The sequence below is a fragment of the Prionailurus viverrinus genome, chromosome C1 (genome assembly GCF_022837055.1).
Source record: "Prionailurus viverrinus isolate Anna chromosome C1, UM_Priviv_1.0, whole genome shotgun sequence".
Classification (NCBI taxonomy): Eukaryota; Metazoa; Chordata; class Mammalia; order Carnivora; family Felidae; genus Prionailurus; species Prionailurus viverrinus.
The window spans coordinates 128,429,170-128,452,744 of record NC_062568.1 but is presented as its reverse complement, the minus strand read 5'-3'; the positions used below and the strand labels follow the sequence as shown (position 1 = coordinate 128,452,744).

At 40.8% G+C, this 23,575-nt stretch overlaps 1 protein-coding gene across 6 annotated transcripts in view; it reads left to right on the top strand.

Annotated features, from left to right (window-relative positions):
- The window catches only part of CDC14A (cell division cycle 14A), a 207,130-nt gene that overhangs the window by 105,429 nt on the left and 78,126 nt on the right, over positions 1-23,575 (top strand). For all 6 annotated transcript variants that reach the window (XM_047870590.1, XM_047870592.1, XM_047870589.1 and 3 more), the window contains 2 exons: positions 7,203-7,290; positions 14,811-15,041. In XM_047870590.1, coding sequence (XP_047726546.1) covers positions 7,203-7,290; positions 14,811-15,041 — 319 coding nt within the window. The remainder of the gene's footprint in view (positions 1-7,202; positions 7,291-14,810; positions 15,042-23,575) is intronic.

Sequence of the window (23,575 nt, the reverse complement as noted above, 5' to 3'; positions counted from 1 at the left end):
ACTATCGGAGTATATGTTTTAGAAATTGTGTCTGATTATATCAGTCTCTTATGTTAAGTCCTTCATGGGCTTCGCAGCTGCATGCTTTTGTGCCTTCCGGCATGCTCTTGTTCCCCCCTCCTGCCTGTGATCCCTTCTTTCCTGCCCACCATATTTATGTGCATGTGTCTAAGTTATTCTTAGCTCTGTGGGAGCTCTTCTCACACAGTGTTGCTTGATGCTCTATTTACACATCTGTGTCTTCCCTGCACTCTGGCTACTTGAGGTCAGGAACCGAGTCTTACTCATCTTTGTCTGAGTAAGTAACCAGTAACCAGTAGCATAGTATGCTCATAGTGGGCCGTCATTGAATGTTTGTAAAATGAAAGAATAAAGACATGACCGAATGCATACTAAAAACAGGAGTGTAGCGTATTTCAAAATATTTTATATAATTTGCTAAAAATAACTACTTTCTAATGAAAGTGACCAAGATTTATTAATTAAGAATTCATTCTGATTTTGTAGTAACACTCCAAGGGAAAAAGGTATTAACTATGGTAGATAGCATCAATAAATGATGTTTCATTCTTTCATTACCAGCCAGTCTGTGTTCTAATAGTGAAATTTTTTTTTTAACCAGTTATTTGTAACACAGGATTGCTAGGGATTATAATCTTCAAGCAGGGAGTCCATGTAACATCAGTTTAGTTTAATATATGAGCAGAGACTGTCTCCAGGTTGACTTTGTCATCCTTCATTGCTGTTAATAAGTAAATTGTCAAACTGACCAGGTGGTGTAGACTCCTGAGGATGCTTTTTTGTATGTACCTTGAGAACTGATAACATTCGTTGGGTTTTCCTTTGCTCAGTGTGTCACCTCAGGTCAACAGCAGGTCTCAATGCTGTTGAACACCTAAGGTATGATGTTTCAAGACTGCTTTGGGTTAGAGTTTGTAGAGCAAACTAGAATGTAATCTCGGTGCTGCTTGCTTAGTCTGCCCTCTTGTTCATGGATTATGGAACTGGAAAAATGTGAATTTCTGCCCTTGTAATTGTGAATTCCTGCCATAGGACTGGGGTCAAGCAAGCTCCAGAATGCAGGTATGTGAGCATGTCCTGACCACCTGGAGGAACTGTGGAGGTATGCCTCCCACAGTGATTTGACTACTCAAAGAACTATTAGAAGCATTTCCCTGGGGCTATCTTGTAGTATTGAGTATACCACTCAAAGGCTACAAGTTCAAGGAAGCAAAATTCCTTCCTGGACACTGCACCTGCAAATGTGGAGGCACCCAGTGTTTCCACATCTGTTAATCCATTACACCTATTGCTGGCTCAAAGGTCATGTTGGTTGACTCTATAAAATGTTTTGAGGTCTACCTTGTCCTAAGAAATTTCCCATGGTTTTTTTCCTTCCTCTTTAATTGCTGTTTGGTTTCTATCCTTTCTTTTACCTCCAAGCTTCTTAAGAGAGCAGTCTTGACTCTGTTATTATTCAGTCATTAGTTGATTATGGTCTGGTCTTTACTTTTGTGAGTCTGCTGGACCTGTCCTTGCTAATACAAAAGTTAGCAAAACCAGATGGTTGTGTTTGGTCCTCTTCCTACTTAATTTATCCTGTGGCCACTCTCTAATTCTGGATACTCACTTTCCTTCCCTAACTTGTAAGGATCCATCTCTTGCTTTTCTCTTCCTTGAGTCTCTGGCCATCCTTCTCAGTGTCCTTTGCAAGTACTTTCTCTTCCTTTATCCACCTGAAATGCTGCTGCTCTCTAGGGTTCTGGTTTGTGGTTGAACACACTCTTCATGGGTGAGGGCACCTGTTTCCAATTTTCAACAATCGTGTATGTGCTGGTGGCCTCAAATAATCATGTCTTGAGCACTGGAGGGCACCTGCAAACTTACACTGGGTTTGTGCTCCCTGTGGCTGCATCAGCAGAGGCGTCATTGGTTTGAGCTGCTGGAGCAGTCCCCTAAGTGTTTTTTTTTTTTTCTAGTTTATTTATTTATTTTGAGAAAGAGGGAGAGAGTGAGCAGGGGAGGGGCAGAGAGAGGGAGAGAGAGAGTCCCAAGTAGGTTCCATGCTCTCAGTGCAGAGCCTGATGCAGGGTTTGATCTCGAGAACTGTGAGATCATGATCTGAGCTGAAATCAAGAATCAGATGCTCAACCCACTGAGCCACCCAGCCCCTCCACTAGTGTTTTCTACCATCAGTGTCTCCCCACCCCAGCTGGAGCTAGCAGAGGTGAAATAGTCATCCACATGGGGCCCTCCTCTTTCCCTCCACCACACTGTCTGTCAACAGCAAATCTAAATTAAAAATCTAGAGTTTGATTATTTAAGATGCCAGATGGCATGCCATTTTAATTTAAACCAAATAACTCAAATATTTGCTTTGCTTTAAGCACATAAAGTACCAATCACTGCAGCATATTTGTGTTTATGTAATACAACTATACCATCAACACTATTTTATTGTTTTAGAAGTTAGGAAAATATAAGGAAGTTGCTTTTATTAAAAATTTTTTTTAACATTTATTTATTTTTGAGAGACAGAGATAGAGCATTAGCGGGGTAGGGGCAGAGAGAGAGAGAAGGAGACACAGAATCTGAAGCAGGCTGCAGGCTCCGAGCAAGCTGTCAGCACAGAGCCTGATGCGGGACTTGAACCCACAAACTGTGAGATCATGACCTGAGCTGAAGTCGGACACTCAACCGAATGAGCCACCCAGGCGCCCCAAGGAAGGTGCTTTTTAATGAATAAAAAGAGACTTTTAGTTCTTTTTGATTTTTTCAAATAGTCTTGTGCCACTGTTAAACCTCTTACATACTTATAGCACTTTTTTTTTAATGTTTATTTTTGAGAGATAGAAAGACAGAGTGAGCAGGGAAGGGGCAGAGAGAGAGGGAGACAGAGAATCTGAAGCAGGCTTTAGGCTCTGAGCTGTTAGCACAGAGCCTGATGTGGGGCTCAAACCCACAGACATGAGATCATGACCTGAGCCAAAATTGGACACTCAACTGACTGAGCCACCCAGGCGCCCCACGTTTCAAAGTTTAATGCAACTCTTTATTTTTTTTTAAATGGGTGTCTTAGTTTGGGCTGCTGTAACAAAAATACCATAGACTGCGTGGCTTAAACAACAAACATTCTCACAGTTCTGGAGGCTGGAAGATGCCAGATCAAGGCACCAGCACGTTTGGTGTCTGGTGGCCTTCTTCTGTGGCCGTGTTCTCCCTGGGTCCTCACATGGTAGAAGGGGTAAGGGAGCTCTCTGGGGTCTTTTTTGTAAGGATGCTTGTCCCATTTGTGAGGGCTCCATCCTTATGACCTAACCGCCTCCCAAAGACCCCACCTCCACATACCATCATATTGTGGATTAGGTTTTGATGTGTGAATTTTGAGGGGACACACACATTCAGTCTGTAGCAATGGGTAAAATAGAGACTAGAGTAGCGCCCACCTCATAGGATTTCTGTAAGGACTGAATGAGCAGTGCCTAGTACAGAGTTGGTGGTAAATATGTATTTGCATCTATTATTATTACTGTTATTGGTCACTCCCACTTGCTTTCAGACTCCTTAAGATCACAGAGAAGATACTTTTTATTATTTTATGTGTGACACCGAGTGATAGTCGTTAATGTATAATAAAGGCTCAGCAAATGTTTTAATGAATGTTGAAATGTGCTTAAAAACAGTTTGTCCATGTTGTCTTAGGAAACCTATCTGTTGATAAAGGGGATCAATCCTGTACTTGTTAAGCTCAAGGTCTGTCTTTTCTATTTTACTGTCTATTACAGTGGTGTAAGGCCAATTGATTTTCAGCATTTGGACTGAAAAATATATTTTGTGACCAGTACAACAGAGGTATGCCTTACTGGCATGGATATATTTCTTAGATGTAAAAATTTATGTTTTCAAGTCAGTTACTTTTACTTTTTTTATTTTTTCAGTTTTAATACTGCTATTTACTTTTTTGTAAGCAACTTTGAGTTCTTTGTTTTCCAAACATACGTTTGTTTGTTTGTTTGTTTGTTTGTTTGTTTATTTAAAGTAGGCTCCACACCGGGCGGGGCTTGTGCTCACACCCCTGAGATCAAGGCCTGAGCAGAGATCAAGGGTCAGATGCTTAACTGACTGAGCTACCCAGGCGCCCCTATTTTTTCAGTTTTAATACTGCTATTTACTTTTTTGTAAGCAACTTTGAGTTCTTTGTTTTCCAAACATTTATTTTTTTATTTATTTAAAGTGGGCTCCACACTGGGCAGGGCTTGTGCTCACACCCCTGAGATCAAGGCCTGAGCAGAGATCAAGGGTCAGATGCTTAACCAGCTGAGCCACGCAGGAGCCCCTCAGATGATATTTTAAATGCACCAGCACAGTTAACTATTTCAAAGAAACCTGGCGAATCTTTTGTAGACTGAAGACTCCTGTAGTAAAGTGAATATTAACATTTAAATGTATCAGTTTCAGGAATTCAGTTTTTTTGTTTTTTGTTTTTTTAATTTTATTATAGTGAAGAATGTGTAGTTTTCCTAAGTAGTACTTGGCAGGCTGTAGGCTTTGGAATGTAAGCGGGAAAACCATCCTCTTGCCTCACCCTTGCTGAGATGTTTGTTTATAAAATGTGGTAGGGTTGGAAAGTACCTTAAGTTCCTGTCTGATTTAGATTTCTTTGAAGTGTGTGTGTGTGTGTGTGTGTGTGTGTGTGTGTGTGTGTGTGTGTGTATTTAATTAGAAAACCAATTTGTGTCATCTTAAATATTTTATTATTGATAAATATTGACATTTGTATCATTCACTGTGATAGAAGGCACAAATATTAATTTGGGAACCTTAACAAAGTAAGCTTATGTTACATTAGTCAGTTAAAAGCTGTAACTTCCTTATTAACTTTTTTCAGATTTGGATCTGAGACCCAAATTTCTTTTACTCCATCAGCCTTATCCAGGCTACTGAATATAGTCTAGTATTACCTAGTGTTTATCTTTTTGGGTAGGCAGATTTGCAAACGTATTCTTTTGGTTTTGTGAGTGAATGTATCTTAGTGAGTCCATTGCCTTTCTCCATATGATTGATTATAAAAGGTTACTGTTTAACCAAATGGATGTCTGTAATCCAAATTAACAGACGTAACACAATATATTTATCTAGGCTTACCTAGTGGTCAAGGATACAGAAATAGTGAACATAGAAACCTGTTTTCTTTTACTGTTCATAAAGAATTGCGTTTAGCCTTTTGATGATTAGGACATACTTTTATTTTTGAATTTTTAAGTAATGTTTTAAGTTTATTAATTATTTAAGAGGGATATTGGAACATTAGAGACTGCTTTCTTTAAACAAGAAAAAGTTTAATTATCATAGAGCTATATATTAGATTCTTTATTCAAATTGTTATAAATAGATAGTTATACTTGAGATATAACTTGGCATGTGATAGCACTCACAGTATTCCTAAGATTTTATTTCTGGCATTATGGGGATATTATATTTATTACAGTTAGATGAACACAATTCAGACGTTTATAGTGTCATGAAAAGTTTCATTTTTATAACTTTTGCTAACTAGAAAGAAACATCTCGTTTGAAACATAGAAATTGTACAGCTAACTTTTGATTTTCATGAAAATGGGAAATGATAATGGTAGTATAAATAAAGTAGAGGTTCCAGGTTTCCTTGATAGCATTACTCCCAATTAATTTAACAAATACTTAAGAGCTCCTGTGGTAGAGTGTAGACTGTATTTGATAAATATTCCTACCATTGAGGTCTTTGCCATGTAGTGGTGGAGGAGAGAGCTTTTTTAATGGATACTCTTGGCCCAGTAAAGAGAACTGCCTTCCTTCCCAGCCTGGGGAGGTATCTGTGCAGTGCTAGAGAGCCCTGAGGGTGGAGATGGGGAGGAGAAGGTGGGCCTGGGGGGGGGGGCGGTTTGCAGGTGGGCTAAAGAATGCTTATGTGGAGAAGCGACACATGTATTTTATGATGCATTGCACAGATATGTCCTAATTCCCTGCAAAATGTTGGGTACCCTCAGCCCTGCCCCAGTGTTCCATGGGTTTAGAGGCATGTTGGGAAGGGAAGACAGTGGAGGAGATAATGGAGCAGTGGGAGGATGCTGGTCTTCAGGCCTTTTCTGAGGATCTTTTAGAGAGTGTAGACCAGAGGTTGACAACTGATGATCAAAGTCGACCCGCAGGTGTGTTTTATTTAGTTTCATAATATTTAAAAACTTAAAATAGTCAACATTACATACAGAGAGATTTCACCTGAAAATGCATTCAGAAAATCAGCCACATTCAGTTAGCCTTTCCTGCAAGGTGACTAAATTAGCCAGAGCTGAGGAGCACCTGCCTTTTATTTTTTTTATTTTTTTTAACGTTTATTTATTTTTGAGACAGAGAGAGACAGAGCATGGATGGGGGAGGGTCAGAGAGAGGGAGACACAGAATCTGAAACAGGCTCCAGGCTCTGAGCTGTCAGCACAGAGCCCGACACGGGGCTCGAACTCACGGACCGCGAGATCATGACCTAAGCCGAATTCGGCCACTTAACCGACTTAGCCACCCAGGCGCCCCGCACCTGCCTTTATTTATGTCTCTTGTCAGACCCGTGTCGCTGTTTGGGTTTGCAACTCCTGCCATAGACCTTGGCTGACTTGAGGGTTTAATGATCCTCTGTTCTCACTCTTGTCTCCTTCTGCTTCCCAGTCTAAAAATCAGCCCTGACAACAGTAGCCACCTATAAAAACAGAAAAAAAAAAAAAAAAAAGGAAGTGTGTTCACTATGACCCTGATATTTATAATTTTTTTTTCATTCTTTAAAATATGTTTACCATGTTCATAGAAAGTGCTTATATTTTCTGTCCTTTATCTTCTTGCCCTTTTATTTATTGCAGGGACAAGTAATATTTGTTTTCATCTCATGTCATTGCAGAGTAGCCAGGACACAAAATTATTTTAAGCAAAGTACCCCCACTTTAAATAAAGTTTTCCTAACTTTTCATACAGTCTACAGAAAACTTTTTCTGAAGTGTATTGAAATATAATTTTGAGAATCAGATGCATGTTTTTATTTTAAGCTATATTACTTTGTCTTCATGTACGTCCAATAGTACTAACAGAGTAAAAACCAGCTTTGTTTGTAAGGGTTTCCTAAGTTGTATAAGAATTATAAAATATTTTTCTTCTCTTTTCTCACAAAATTCTGCCAGCGAGTTGAAAATGGTGACTTCAACTGGATTGTTCCAGGAAAATTTTTAGCATTTAGTGGACCACATCCAAAAAGCAAAATTGAAAATGGTAGGTTTTTCTTTACTTTACCATCCAAACATTTATTTCAGTTCATCTTCTTTAATTTCTTCAGATAATCCTTTCTTTTGATAATATTCTCCAAAGAATATCTATTAGTCAAAAATTGAACAGTAGTAATTAGTGTGTTAAGTATTATAGTTTAGTAGGTGGTGAATAATCACTGTTTAAAAACTAGAAAATTTTTAGATTGCCATAAATAGGATGCTCACTTTGCCTGACCCAATTATGAAAGAAGAATCTGAGAAGCAAACTGGTCAAACCAATCAGCAGATTGTTGCACTTTGTCCGTTGTTCTGAGATTTGGTGGTGGGGTGCTACGTCAAGGTATGCTCTGGGGAACATCATGTGGCACAGTAATGACGATGGTGGTGTCAACAGGTGTCATTTATTGAATGCTTGCTGTGCACTAGTTACTAGCTAATCACAGCATTATCTCACTTAATGCACACTCAACCCTGTATGAGGTATAGGTACATTTATCTCCATTTTGCAGAGGAAGAAACGGAGGCTTATGAGTAGGGTTTTGTCCAGAGTAATGGGGGAACTAGTACTCCATCCCAGAGCTTAGCTTCTAAATGTTGCCACTATTTATTATTTAGTGATCTATTTATTGTTGATCTATTTATTTTATTATTTATTACATCAAATAAATGTTGATCTATTTATTTAGTTCCATTATGATGACAAGAATACTTTTCTAGCTGACAGTCATTAAGTTACTCATTTGCAGTATAGGTATAGCCAGGGGCATATATACTCAGGACGCCAAAAAAAAAAAGCAAAACAAAAAAATAAGCCTCTTGAATGACATATTCAAGAGGCTACGTGAGTTTTCCCTTTAATGTTTATTTTCTACTTATTTTCATCTGTTACCTTCCTAGAAGACAAGTATTGATAGGCACCAAAGATTTAAGGATAATTTATGGGAGGAGTACATAAAATTTAAAAATTTCACTTATGAACACAATAGCTCCTTATCTGCTCACAGCTCTGGAACATCAGTGTTTTTTTTTTTTTTTTCAATATATGAAGTTTATTGTCAAATTGGTTTCCATACAACACCCAGTGCTCATCCCAAAAGGTGCCCTCCTCAATACCCATCACCCACCCTCCCCTCCCTTCCACCCCCCATCAACCCTCAGTTTGTTCTCAGTGGAACATCTGTGTTTTGAAGGAACATAATCCAAAAACCCCTGATTGAGATTTATTCTTTCTGCATTATCATCATCGTAAGTATTTTAAAAAAAATTTTTAATGTTTATTTACTTTTGAGAGAGGGAGACAGAATTTGAACAGGCTCCAGGCTCCGAGCTGTCAGCACAGAGCCCACGAGGGGCTCAAACTCACTAGCCCTGAGATCATGACCTGAGCCAAAGTTGGACACTTAGCCGACTGAGCCACTCAGGAATCCCACATCATCCCAAGTATTAATTCTAAACTCTAGTTTCATTGTATGTTGTTATTCATGCATTTAGATTTGCTAATTTGTTTGCACTCCCACACATGTGCTCCTCAGTTCACGCCCATGACACACCTTCCAGGGAACTTTCCTTGAATCATGCTTTCCCTGTGATGGGGAAGGCGGGTCTAGAGACTTAAGCTCTCAAATAGGAGGCCTCTGTACTGAAGCCAGAATTACATCTTCTCATTCATGAATTTGCTAATGAACTTTGCTCCAGACATTGACTAACTAACCCTCTGTCATGAGGGTTGTTAGGACTAACATGTTATGTGCCCAGGGAAACTGCTTTCTGGTGGTTGGTCTTTCAAGACAGGATTGATTACACTTACCTTTGGCCTCCTGTGCAAAACAATCTGACTCAGACCCAGAACATCTTGGTAGGTGCATGGTTTCAGTAGTGGCTTTGTCAGCGGGTGTTCATTTGACAAAGTTGAAAGAGTTTTGCTATTTAAGATTCACATGTTTTGTGACATTTTCTTTAAAAAAAAATTTTTTTAATGTTTGTTTATTTTTGAGAGAGAGAGAGAGAGACAGAGTGAGAGCAGGGGAGGGGCAGAGAGAGAGGGAGACAGAATCCGAAGCAGGCTCCAGGCATTGCACTGTCAGCACAGAACCTGATGTGGGGCTGAAACTCGTGAAAGAGATCATGACCTGAGCCAAAGTCAGATGCTCAACAGACTGAGCCACCCAGGCGCCCCTTGTGACATTTTCTTAAAGAGAAGATGAGAGGTGTAATGGAAAGAATCATTTAAAATATTTTGAGAGGTAATACATATGAAAAAATAAAATGCAGATGAATTAATAAAAAAGCATAAAAATGACCTGTAATTCTACCCAAGTTTTCAAGGGTTAATAGTTGGTGGTGGGATAATAGGGGTTTTAATTTTCTTTCCATCTGCTTCTCTGTGTTTGCTTGCACACACTTCCCCCTCTTCCAGTGGAATACACACACACATTTATAAATGTAAACCTTTCTTTCTTTATAAGTATAGCATCATGATTCCTGTCTCATATCAGCTTTTTTCACTTCACATATTACAGACTTCTTTCCATGGTAGTAAATGTAGATTTTCATTATACTTTTCCATGACTGCGTTGTATATTATTCAGCAATGTGCCATAATGCTGTTAGTTAATTACTTTTTGAATGAAATCTACATTATTTACAGTTTTTCTCTTTTTAAAACTGTCATGGTTGGCAAACACATTCATGCATTTTCTTTGTAGTTCTCATTTCTTCTCTAAATTCTTAAGTAGTAGAATCAGCAGATAAAAGGCTATGAATATTTTATGTGACAACTTTTTTAAATTGAATAACAGTTGACCTATAATATTGTATTAGTTTTAGGTGTGTAACATAGTGATTTGATATTTCTATACATTAGGACATGGTTATCACGTTAAGTCTGGTTACCATCTGTCATAATGCAAAGTTGTTACAATATTATTGATTATATTTCCTACGCTGTCTATTACATCCCTGTGTCTTATTTATTTTATAAAGGGAAGACTGTACTTCCTTAATTGTCAAAAATCTTTAAAAATTCTTTTTGGTTGCATATTGTAATACTGGGAAATAATTGTAGCTACCATTTGCTTATATGCCAGGAATGGTGCTAAGCCTTTTGTGCACATATCTTCGTAATAATCAGAACCACCCTCTGGGGGAGGTGGTAGTTATTTTATGGAAGAGAAGATAGAGGCTCAGAGGAGTTACCTGACTTGCCCAGGTTTACACAGCCAGAAAGTGGCAGTGCATGGATTCAAATACAGGTCTCCTTGATTCCAAATTCTATGTTCTTTTTCATCTTATTACAGAAGAAGTACATGTTCACTACAGAAAATTTAAGCGATGTAAAGGAAAGTCACTTGTAATTATATAATCTAGAAATAAGCCCTTTAAAATATTGCTCTATCTACATCTTTCCCCCCCACCCCCTGCATATATTGTACCCTCTTACATCGAGAAAAAAAGTTCTGAAAGGGCTGCTCACCTAGTATTTGTTGGTTTTTATGATGCCTAGAACATTCTGACTTAGGGCTGTCATTGGTAAATATTGATACTCTGCTGGACTCCCCATTTTAAGATCTGATATTCATTAGAAGCTTCGTTGTAGTTTTTGTAAAAGGGCTTTAACTACTTTGTAAATGTTTTTTGAGCTTAAGAAAATAATTGTGTGATGGGATTAATAAACTTGATCCAATTACAGTGTAATCTGGGTGCTTTTTTTTTTTTTTAATTGAGAAACTCTGTGTTTCCTGAGGAGGCTGAAAGTCATTTAGGGGTTTGTTAGTAGAAACGGTAGATTTTAAGAAAATGAACACTCAAACAGCCATTGTTAGGGTGTAACAAAAGAAGCCCTAAAATCTTGGGATCTGGGCAGAATGCACTGTAAGAGTCTCAAGTGTGTGTTGTGTCCACAGAGAGCAAATACAATTTTTACAGTTGTCTTGGTTCACATTATTTCGATGGTGAGGGACAGAAGGCCCCTTACCTTTGTTGTTGTTGTTGAGCTCTACCTTTTTTTTGCTTAAATTTGAGATGCTGCGTGAATAATATAGTGGTAGAATTAAACGTATTTCGGATTTCCAGTTTTCCAAAAAATCCCCCAAACTCTCCGATGGCAATGTCCTTCTTATCTCTATTTAAAACAAAACAAACAAACCAAAAAAAAAAAACAAAAGAAGAAGAAGAAGAACAGAGGGAAAGCTTGAGAGGGAATTGCAACAATTTGAAGCCGATTCAGCCTGATCCTTTCATGACAGAAGCAGGTATGCACAGTTGGGCCATGGAGCCTGACTGCCCCTTACTGGCTGTGTGAACTTCCCAGACCCCGTCAACTTCTCCGAGCTTCAGTTCCCTTGTATACCACATGGGGGGAGGAGGGGGGGGGGCGAGGGGGAATAGGATGCACAGTGCAGGCATGTAGTGAAGATTAGAGATATTATATGAAGTGTCTGGCACAGCGTCAGGCACATAATAGGTGCTTATTAGATAGCAGATATTCTGATTACATTTTTCTCATTAATTAGCCTAATAAACATATTTTATCGCGTCCTACATTTGCCTGCCCATTTTGAGGTTTTTACTCTTAATAATGCCTGTGTGGACTAGTCCTTTGCTGTTCTTCAGTTTCTCAGCTTTAAATGACGGGCTGGGAAGAGATGAATTTTAAATCTCTCTGCTCTGAAATTCAGATTTCACTCTGCTCTAGGGCTCTGCCTGTGCTTTATTTATGCCAGGGCGCCATCTAGCGGCCAAATAGAGGACGGGGCTGATGAATGCTCCGTTCTGCACGTTGCTAAAATCAGTCCCAAATGCAGTGATAATACCCACAGTTATTCAGAGGTTGTAGGATATTGTCATTGTCATTGGTTACAGCTGACTTGAAAGAGTTTGAGGGATTTTAAAGAAACATGCTCACCAGCTCTAGGAAGTGCAGCCTCTAATGTTCATGTAATATTCCTTTATTTGGAGACCTAACAGATAGAATCAGGTTGGATCTTACTTGAAATCGGCCCCAGCACAGGCCCTGGATTCTGACTGCCAGGGTTCAGATACTGCCTCTGTCTCTTACCAGCTGTGTATGTGAGCTCGTTCACTTTTCTAGGCAGCAGTAATTGGCTAATCGCAAGGTTTAAGGAGATGACCTATCTGAAGCACTTAAGTTTAGTGCCTGGCACAGAGTAAGTGCTTAGTAAATGTTAGTTATGATTATTATCATTATCATTATTATTTCTGTATCCTATTGCCATATTTGGATAACCGTCCAGTGTTTTGGTTTTTTTTTTTTTCATCCAAATGGACACATAGTTTCTCTTAATAGTTGGTTTAGGTATATTATCTATAATGCCATTTACTCCTGATGGAAATTAATAGGTGAAAAGAAATATTCTTCCAGTCTTGGCAGAGGAGGTGAGGGGATTGACACTAAACCAGCCATAGCACATCAGGTAACAGGTGCCATCACGGAGGTACCAGGTATGCTAGGAACCCAGGGTCAGAAGTGCTCATCAGCCTACCACACCAAGGGAAGGCGTCCTCTTCTTCCCGTTCTTCCATGGTAGGAAAGCTCTTGTTTCCTTCTACCGACCACAGTTCTTTTCTCCTTTAGGCTGTGAATCTGTTGCTGGAAAATAAGTTGAGCCTGGTAGAAAAACAGATTTGTTTTTTCCAAGTAGAAAAGCACCCATTCTCTCTAAATGTGTGTGTGTGCAAGTTACTGCTTCTACACCGAAGATGGAAAATAAGCCCTGTATTACCTGTTTGCTCGGAAAAAGCATGGCCTGTAAACATGACGTATCTGGGCTGTGGATTAGTTTGACCTGCCTTCCAGTTCTGCCTCCATCCACTGTGTGACCTTGGCCAGGTAGACCAGTTAGGGCTTGGTTACAGGCAACAGAACCCATCTCTGGTAAATTAAACCAAAAAGGCATTGCGTGGGATTACGCTGGGGATCTCACAGCCTCCAAGGGAAGGCTGGAGAGTGAGGCCTAGAAAATGAATAGGATCCAAGGGAGATCATGTCTCAGCAGGGTCCAGGCAGGGAAATGGAAACCACACCATTTTAAATGGAGTAAGTTTCATTCAAGGGATTCGTTACAGAGAAGGCTAAACAGGAAAAGGACCACACTGAAGAAACCAGAATGTTATGGAGGAAACAGCTACTGCCTTTAAAAAGGGAGAAAGTGAGGTCACTGGCAGCCAGGGTCTTGGGAGGGCAGCCAGGCTGGTATCGGGAGCTGGGAAGAGAATGCTGCCCAGCTGGTGTTTGCAATTGGGGGCTGAGGAGCAGATACGTAGGGGCTGGGCTGCAGCCTGGTGCTGGGAGCTCTGGCCGCTCCTGTGTTCTGCTGCCAAAGCCTTGCTGGCCCCCACAGGGAAGTCCCTTCTCCTTCCTCTGGCCTCCAGTCACTCTGGTTGTGCTTCATGCCTCCTGTTTTTTGAACTGACAGGAAGCTAGCTGCAAATGCCATCCGCAGACCCCGGCCCCAGCATGGGAGGGTTGGCTCGCAGCTGAGAGAATATAGGAAACGACCAGCACAGGCAGAGTCTGAGGCAACAAGAAATGTAGCCAAGGTTATAGGGCAGCCATTGCTGGTTCACTGTGCAGGCTGCTGCTGCCCATTTGTGTGGGGCTCACCACCCTGAATGAGTTCTAAGTAGATTGTCTCACCTGGTATGCTGTGAGTCCTTGAACCCTGAAGAAGTTCCAGATGCGGTAATCAGGGTGCTGAGAAATGAGTCCCCTGTTAGTAGCTGGGGCTGGGGGCAAGGGCTGCAGTGGCCAAAGCCACCAGGGGTCACCTCTGTTGATTGGCCAAGTCTAGGTCTGTAGCTCCTGGGAATACTCACACGATGCTGGACCCATTCGAAACAAAAGGGGGTTTAGAGGCTCACTACCTGTACCCCCACCTTTCAAAAGAGAAAATGTCTACAAAAAATCATTAAACTGTTTTCATTTCTCAGTCTCTTAAATGGGATGAACTATTCTTACCTTAACAGGCTGTTTTGAGAATTTAAAGAAGTCATATGCGATGGTTACTTACACATGATAGGTGCTTAATAATTATTAATCTCTTTTGTGGCACGGATTGCACTATGGATGGAAACTAATCCCCTGGCAAAAGGGGTTTAACTGTAATTGAAAAGTATTTGTCAAGTGGAAGAAACAGCACAAAGAATCTTTCCAGGCCTACTGAGCACATTCCAGGGCATCCAGAAGCTCCTTGTTTCAGTTTGGGAGACGTATGCTGCCAGGATTTGAATCCTATGGGTGGAGGTTTGACTTTTCATGAGCTATTTCCAATACTCAGAAAAGGTTTTTCCTCTCCTGTGGTGTTTTTTTTGTTTGTTTGTTTTGTTTTTTTTTTTCCAGTTATTCAGACTGCTGCTGCCTTAGGAATGTGCTTCGACCTCTTGGGAAATGCACTTTCTTCCTAGGCTCTGTTGAGAATCATGAACTTTATTGTGAAGGGCTTTTGTGCTTCTGGGTGTGTAAGGTGGAACACCTGCCTTGTGCTTACAGCTCCGTTTTCTCTTCAGGCTATCCTCTGCACGCCCCTGAAGCCTACTTTCCTTATTTCAAAAAGCATAACGTGACTGCAGTCGTGAGGCTGAACAAAAAGATTTACGAGGCAAAGCGCTTCACAGATGCCGGCTTCGAGCACTATGACCTCTTCTTCATAGACGGCAGCACGCCCAGTGACAACATCGTGCGAAGGTTCCTGAACATCTGCGAGAACACGGATGGGGCGATTGCGGTTCACTGCAAAGGTGCGTGAGGCCTTGGTGGTCACTGTGGTTCTGCAAGGGGATGAGGCAAAAACAGCAAATCGTGCGAAACAAAACCAGTTAGAGTCTTAGGGAAAAGAACACGAGTTTATTTTGTTTGAGAAAACTGGAACACAAACCCATTTAAATAATTCCTTCCTAAGGAAAGGTTTGCCTGGATGTGGATAATCGGTGGAGGCACTTTTTCTGGCCTTCCCTTACCAAGCCCTGCTCACTGACACCAGGCCCCACTATGAGGGAAATCACAGTAGCACGGTCTATGCACTGGCAGGAACAGCTTAGATAATTACAGTTGTCAAGAGGCAAGAGTTGTTAGTTAGTTAGTTAGTTAGTTAGTTTATTTATTTATCTATCTATTTATTTATTTGTTAGCTTTTTTTTTTCCTCTTTCTTCCAGAACTGCCTCTCTCCTTTCTACCGTCCTCCACCCATCTGACATTTCATGCTCCCATTTTATGACCCAGCCGTCTGGACCCCCACTTTGCCCTCTACTTCCCCCTTCTCTAGCTAGTCTTTTGCCTAATGGACCAGAGTGTCTTCCCTGCCCATTGCTAGTGGATGGCACCATCCTGGGGTAAGCCAGCTCTTACTTGCTGCAGATGTGTTCCTGCCTCTTTGAGTGAACTGAAAGACTTGATTATATAAATGAATCTCTGCTCTCTAGGGGTGGGTACTTTGGGGCAGGAGTCCTTCAGATTATAGGAGCCCTGAGGTTTCCAGAGTCAGCAAATAAAAATACAGGATGCCCAGTTAAATTTGAATTTTTGGTAAATATTGAATCCTTTTTTTTTAGTATGTTTCAAATATGTTACAGAACATACATTCTGCATCTTATCTGGTGCCCTTGTGTTGGCTACTCAGAAAACATGAAATAACATTTTCTCTAAGCCTGGTTGTTAGACTCTGAGGAGGATCAATTTCCATTTTATTTATTTATTAATTTTTTTTAATGTTTGTTTATTTTTGAGAGAGAGAGAAAGAGAGAGAGAGAGAGAGAGAGAGAGAGAGAGAGAGAGAGAGGGTGAGTAGGGGAGGGGCAGAGAGAGACAGAGACACAGAATCCCAAGCAGGCTCTAGGTTCTGAGCTGTCAGCACAGAGCCTGACGTGGGACTTGAACCCACGAACTGTGAGATCATGACCTGAGCCCAAGTCAGACGCTTAACCGATTGAGCCACCCAGGTGCCCCTCAAATTCCATTTTAGATTTTCCAGCATGGTGTGAGGTATTTTACTGGGGTCTTTGATTTGAGCCACTAGAGACCTCTCTGGCCACCCTGGGATGGAGTCTAGTTCCTTACATGCAGCATTTCCTAGTGCCACTGGGTGGCGCTGCTGTCACGATTTTAAGTCTGATAACTGGTTTCTGTGGAGTTTTATGCTAATTGTCTAGTAGGTGTTGGGGATTGATTGTACTGTTCTTTTCAAGTACCTAGTGCTGCTCTAACTGACTTATTCAGACAAGCATGGCTCCGGTGCTGACAGAAATTGAAATACCATTTTGTAGGCCTTTGTTTCTATGTTTAAGATTCGAGTAGGTGGAGGTACTTGGCTGACATGTGAGCGGCGACGGGGAGCTGCGTTTCGCCGGGGACCCAGAGAGATGGAAATGAGCTGCACGTGGCCCCGGTTTGCATGAGGGTTCCCTGTTTCAGGCTTCATCCACGTCAACAGAGCCTCCACCCAGCCTCTAACCGTTTCTTAGGATGGGGGGCCCTGACCGGCAGGACGTCCTGTCTCTCGGATGGTGTGGGGGGCTCCGTTAGAAGGGTGTCGCGTTGGCTCCCTGCAGACTGCTTTCAGTTGTGATCAGGTCGCAGTGGTGGAGAGCTGGTTTGCCCTGGGTGTGGGCCGTGGGCCCTCCAACTTTGCCTTTCCAGCTCATGTTGGTAAAGATCGCCCAGGCACAAGAAGAAGCCTGCGTTTCTCGCATTTCAAGTAGCAGTGGAACTCCAGAGCTGATGGGCTTACAGCAGCTACCAACATTTAGGAGATACTCCTATGCCCTTTTTTAAAATGTATTTTTGTGTCATAAAAATCAGTATTTTTCCTCAGATTAATTTGGCCTTATTTCCTAGTCAGTTAATTTTATGATTACCAACTCATAGAGCTGATCTGTGTGTCATGCTTAGATTGACAAATTCATGGGAGAAGAAATGCAAAGCTGTCATTAAAACTCAGTATCTTTTTGTTTAATTGAAGTATAGTTGCTTCATTAAAACTCAGTATCTTTTTTTTTAATTGAAGTATAGTTGCTTCATTAAAACTCAGTATCTTTTTTTTGTTAATTGAATACAGTTGCTTCATTAAAACTCAGTATCTTTTTTTTTTTAATTGAAGTATAGTGTTTCACAGTGTTACATTAGTTTCAGGTGTACAGCCTAGTGATTGGACGAGTCTAAATGCTGTGCTCACCGCAAGTGTAGCCACCATCTGTCACCACACAGCACTGTTACGATACCATTGACTGTATTCCCTATGCTGTCCTTTCATCCCTGTGACTTATTCATTCCTTAACTAGAGGCCTGTGTCTCCCACTCCCCTTCACCCATTTTGGCTGTCCCTTACCTCCATCCACACTGGCAACTACCAGTTTGTTCTCTGTATTTATGGTTCTATTTCTACTTTTGTTGTTTGTTTTTGTTTTCTAGATTCCACATCTAAGTGAAATTGTGTGTTGTCTTTCTGTCTGACTTATTTCACTTAGCATAATACCCTCTAGGTCCCTCCATATTGTTGCAAATGGCAAAAAAGCTCATTCTTTTTTTTATGGCTGAGTAATATTCCAGTGTGTGTGAGAGTGTGTGTGTGTGGGTGTGTGTGTGTGCACGCGTGCATGTGTGTGTATATCAATCACATCTTGTTTATCCATTCACCTATCAATGGACACTTACGTTGCTTCCATATCTTGGCTATTGCAAATAATGCTGCAATAAATAGGGGTGCATATATCTTTTTGAATTAGTGTTTTCATTTTTTTGGGTATCAGCATCTCTCTTGATAGCATTTGTCACCTAACTGAAATTATAAAAATGAAACTTCTTGTGTTCAGCATTCTGATTACAGATATTGTCTGTATTATATCCTAGATGTGTGAATGTTAACATTAAAAAAAATACAGTGTGTCTGTGTATTTTATACTGGAGAGGTTTTTATACTTTTATTTAAAATCAGAACTGTTAGCATCGAGCTGAGTTCTTGTATGGGAAGGTCACATTTACATGTGGTGACATCTTTTGGATAATGTTATTTCATTTGCTTCCACTTGTACACACATGTAGGATTCTTTTATAAAGATTACACCTTCGGTTTAATTACAGCTGTATTGCTTTTAATAGCATACTTATCTACTATAGGCCTGTTAATTATTTTGACATCTGCCCTAATTAAGTCAGTTTAATTTTCTGGGAATTGAAGCAGCACTGAGCATTTTAATTGAAGTACAAGGAGGAGGGAGAGAGGATCTTATCCTATGTCACATGAACTTTCATAGCTGCTGGAGAGAGAATGAATACGTCCTGCCTAAACGTAAAGTGCTGTATATAGAATCAAACTAGAAATTAATTTGCTGGGAATGTGTGAAATCTTACCGATGATTGAGTATCTATAGTTTACCTTCTGGTTGTTAAAAGGGATGACTATGAATTTCTGAAAATTTCTAGCACAAACAATAATTTAAAAAATGGGAACACTGTGATGTTCTGATATGTGATTGTTGATATTCTATAGGATTTCAGAAAGTGCCCGCCACTGTAAGGGAATCAGCATTTAACTGGGTATAAATAGAATACTTTTCAACATCTTGTCTTGCTGTGTCAGGGAGCCCTTTAATTATGAATGCTCTAAGAAATTTGTTAAAGTTTTTATAGAAACTTAGTGAAATGTTCCTATTCTGTTGAATTGTGGTAAGAGCTCCTAACTATTGAGTGCTAAGTACATTCTTTTTATAGACCTAAATTATAGACTCTTTTCAAAACGGGGAAGCAACTTTAGTTTCAGAGAAATTTGAAAATTTTCTGCATCACCTTTTTTGGTTGTGAGTGTGTGTGACTAGGAGCCTGACTGAGAGAATGAGACCCTTGCATGGGGAGGGGAGCGGTCAGAGGTAGCATTGCCTCCAGAAAGGCCACCTCCTCTCCAGACGGACACCGGCATCAGTGACTCCAAGGAGGGGCTCTGGAAGGTCATTGCGCCCTGCGTACTATGCAGGTTCCTACCGAGCTTCCCGCCAAGGTTCCTATCCCAGGCTGCCGCGCTGTGTTTCCCCATGACCACCTATAGTCTCATTGGATGTCGAGAGTTAACAACTCTGCAGAGGCAGCGAGTATCTGCTCTGGACAGAAACAGAAAGGCGAATTATTCTTAACGCCAACATTAAAGGGAGAGTCCCCACTGAGACCATAATTAAACTTTGCTCTTTTCTAAAGCATTTGGTCTGGGGCAAAAGGTACTTCAGATGAAAACAGGCTACACACACACACACACACACACATACACACCCTTCATCTAACAGAACAGTGTAAATATAATATTTAAAAAGGAAGGCTTGAAGGGAAGGGAATGTCAAGCATCTATAATCATGAGCTTGATTATAATTTCATTTGCATTTTTAAGTAATCTCTACCCCCAAGGTGGGGCTCAAACTCACAACCGTGAGTTCAAGTGTTGCATGCTCCATCGACTGAGCCAGCCAGGCAACCCTTATTTGCAATTTTGCTGTGTATTTTCAACCTGGCATTATTGCCCCCAAGGGGGAGAATTGTTTTTTTGGGGGGAACATTCTTTTTCTGCAGTCAATGCTCTACCACTGAGCTATACCCCTATCATTCTTTTTCTGTATGAAGCACAGATGTACACACAATACATAAAGAGATATGCAGTATACTGTGGCAGTAAAATTTCATCATGGGGGACAGTCAGGAAAAAATGTCTTTTTTTTTTTTTTTAATTTTTTTTTTTCAACGTTTATTTATTTTTGGGACAGAGAGAGACAGAGCATGAATGGGGGAGGGGCAGAGAGAGAGGGAGACACAGAATCAGAAACAGGCTCCAGGCTCTGAGCCATCAGCCCAGAGCCTGACGCGGGGCTCGAACTCCCGGACCGCGAGATCGTGACCTGGCTGAAGTCAGACGCTTAACCGACTGCGCCACCCAGGCGCCCCAGGAAAAAATGTCTTAAAGAGGCTCCTGGAGGAGACATTAATGAAAGAAACACTGATTTAGAGACAGCTTTTTCACACTTTCACATTTATGGAACTAGGATGGATCTGAACAATGGTAGCATGTTATAGTAATTGTTTCTTACTTAGTAGGACTTAAATAAGGGTGCATATTACACCATTAGACGACTTGATGGTGTCTTAGATCTGCTGAGACATAGCGTATTTCGAAGTACTGGAGAGATTAGAGAAAATATTCTCTACTTTTTGACTAGGGAAAGCTGACAAAAGGACCCTTCCTTCTGGGGAAAAGATTCTTAAACATTTAAAATAAAAGCCGTCTGGAGTGCCTGGGTGGCTCAGTTGGTTAAGCCCTACTTCGGCTCCGGTCATGATCTTGCATTCATGAATTTGAGCCCCCATCAGGCTCTGTGCTGACAGCTCAGAGCCTGGAGCCTGCTTCGGATTCTGTGTCTCCCTCTCTCTCTGCTCCTCCCCCTGCTCACTTCTCTGCTTCCCAAAAATAAATAAATGTAAAAAAAATTAAAAACAAAGCCTTCAACTTTCCCATTTCCTTTTCTTTTTTTAATATTTATTTTGGGGAGAGTGCAAGTGGGAGAGGGGAAGGAAGGGGAGGGGGACAGAGGATCCAAAGCAGGCTCTGTGCTGACAGACTTTTCATAGATGAAATTGACCTTGTACCAGTTTTCCAGGCCAGAAATATCAGTCATCTTTGACTTTCCCTGTGACCTAGTCCAAATGTCTTTCTCATTCAGTTCTTCCTTTTTCCACCACCTTCCAGCCACGTCCACGCTGCCCTATCCGTGCCCCACTCAACTCCCCTCAGCCTCCTGCCCCATCCCCCCAGCTGCTCTCTGGCCCTTCCAACATGGCCCGTGTGCTGCCACCAGATCCATCTGCTTTTATCATGTCACTTTCTTGCCCCCCAAATACATGGCAACTTTATTTTGCCCGTTCCATTAGTTAAAGGAAAAAATACAGATTTTTGCATGATAGCAGTTGATGTTGATTAGCTGTTGATATCACGAGTTCTGTAATTCTTCTTAAACAAGTTGAATTTCATTCATCAAAGCGTCATCTCCACGTATCTGAGGAGTAATAACGCATATATGCAGGTGCTGTGACTTAATCAGTGCCCAGAGCACCATGGACCTGGCTTTGGGGTCTCTTAACAGTAGCTCGGCAGTCCTTCATGTCTTTGGAACCTCCTCACCTAAGCCTGGAACCCTCCTCTTGACTCAGGGATGCTCTTTATTCTGGCCTTTCTCATCCATCCAACCTCATTCTGCACTCGACACACGCTTACAATTCTCCAGACCAGCCAGGCTTTCGTACACCGCACCCTTTGCTGAAAATATTCTATGACCTTCCTATTCTTTAGTGTCTGCTAAAGTCCTTGTCGGCAATGACACATTCTTTGAAGACGCCAGTGGCTCACGCGGTCCCCTCTCCTTTCCTCTGAGAGTCCCGTTCCAGGTCAAACTTCATTTCTTTGGTATTGTTTCTCGCTTACTATTCTATGGCCACTCTGATACTCACTGTGGTAAAAAATTATATCCTGTACTTGCTTATACCTGTATCTTGTGAGCCGAAAACCCTGTCCGGGGCATCTTGAATAAACACTTGACTGGCTGAATTTAATGTTTAAAAACAAAGACAGAGCCACTTTATTTTTCTATAGGAAAAAATGCATATGATACAGATTTTAAGTTGTGGAAAAATAACTGCATACTGCCTTGCTCATGGGTGATACTTAAATAAAAATTTACAGTACTGAACCTAACTCTGAGAAACCAGATGTAGAAAGATTTAGAAAATGCTTGTAAGTAAGCATCATTGGTTCAGCCCTATATAGTTTGTGAGGGGCAAGCATTCTACTTGTCTTCGTATTTCTGTTTCCAGATCTATCACGGTGCCTCATACACAATTGGTCTCAGTCAGTACCTGTAAAACGAGTGACAGAATGTGAGCTGAGTGGAAAGAATTCTGGGATGAGAATCAGGGCCATGGTGGGGGTGTGTGTGGATTTTAGTCCTAAATTCCATACTCATTTGTTATACTGATATGAGTCAATTGGTTGATATCTTTGGGCCACATTTGTTCTGGTATATGAATAACCACTACTGTTTTTGAGAACCTGTCTCTAGCTTGATAACGTTTTTGATTTTTTTTGCAAAAGGAGGGAGTCAATGTGTATTTTTTTAAAAAGATTGGCTAAAATGTAAATAAAGTCCTATCACCTTTATTTCTTTGGAGAGAGGAAAAAATACAGCAATGGTTAAAAACACTCTGAAGAAATCAGAGTTCACATTAATAACCAGTATTTCATGGAAATTCATTTCTACCTGTGTTAATCTTATGTAACAGAGATTGGATTCAACATAAAGAAAATAAGCCAAAACAAAAGTTGTTAGAAAATGCAGGAGCCTGGGGAAATGAAATTCGAGCACTTCTTTTTGCTTCTTTGTTCTTTCTCAGTGGACTGTGTGCTCTCCCAAGGGCAGGGTCTGTGTCTCTTTTATTTGTCACCATGTCCCTAGCTCCTAGCAGAGTACCTGGAAATAGTAGATGCTCCATCAATACCTACTGGCTGAGGAAATCATGAAATCCTGGTCTCTGATGGAGTGAAATGGAGGTTAGGATGATCATCTGATAGAGGTAGTGTTGACCTAACCATTTGTGGGTTAGGTAGTTGATGGCGCTTGATGACATCTATGGTGTCTTCCAACTTGTTTCTATGATTCCTTATTCTAAATTAAGTTATAAAAAAAAACCTGGGTGCCTGGGTGGCTCAGTCGGTTAAGTGTCTGACTTCGGCTCACGTCATGATCTCACAGTTAGTGAGTTTGAGCCCCACGTCGGTCTTTGCGCTGGCAGCATGGAGCCCACTTCAGATACTCAGTCTTCCACTCTCTGCTTCTCCACCGCTTGCTCTCTCTCTCTCTCTCTCTCTCTCTCTCAAAAATTAAAAAAATAAATTTAAAAACCAACTTAACCATTTAAATAGGTTAAGAAATTGGGTGTGATAATATAATCAGTTACACTGGTAACTCAGGGGGTCACACAGACAAGCTGTTAACTGTAGATTCACCTCAGCCTGGGTTGGGGCCAAGGATGGGGAGGGTGGAGACACCTGACAGATGATATTTTGCAAGTGCTTATCATCAAACCAGCATTGGCCTAACAATATTCACAATGACAATCGTTCCCGAAGGCCCTCGGGGGTTGAACTTGATAGTTTTTCAAGACCCCTGCTCTGATTTTTCTATTTTCTTATATATGCTTCCTTTAATTATATGATCTATTTTTAGAAGACTTCTTGAGTTAGAATCATCTTTT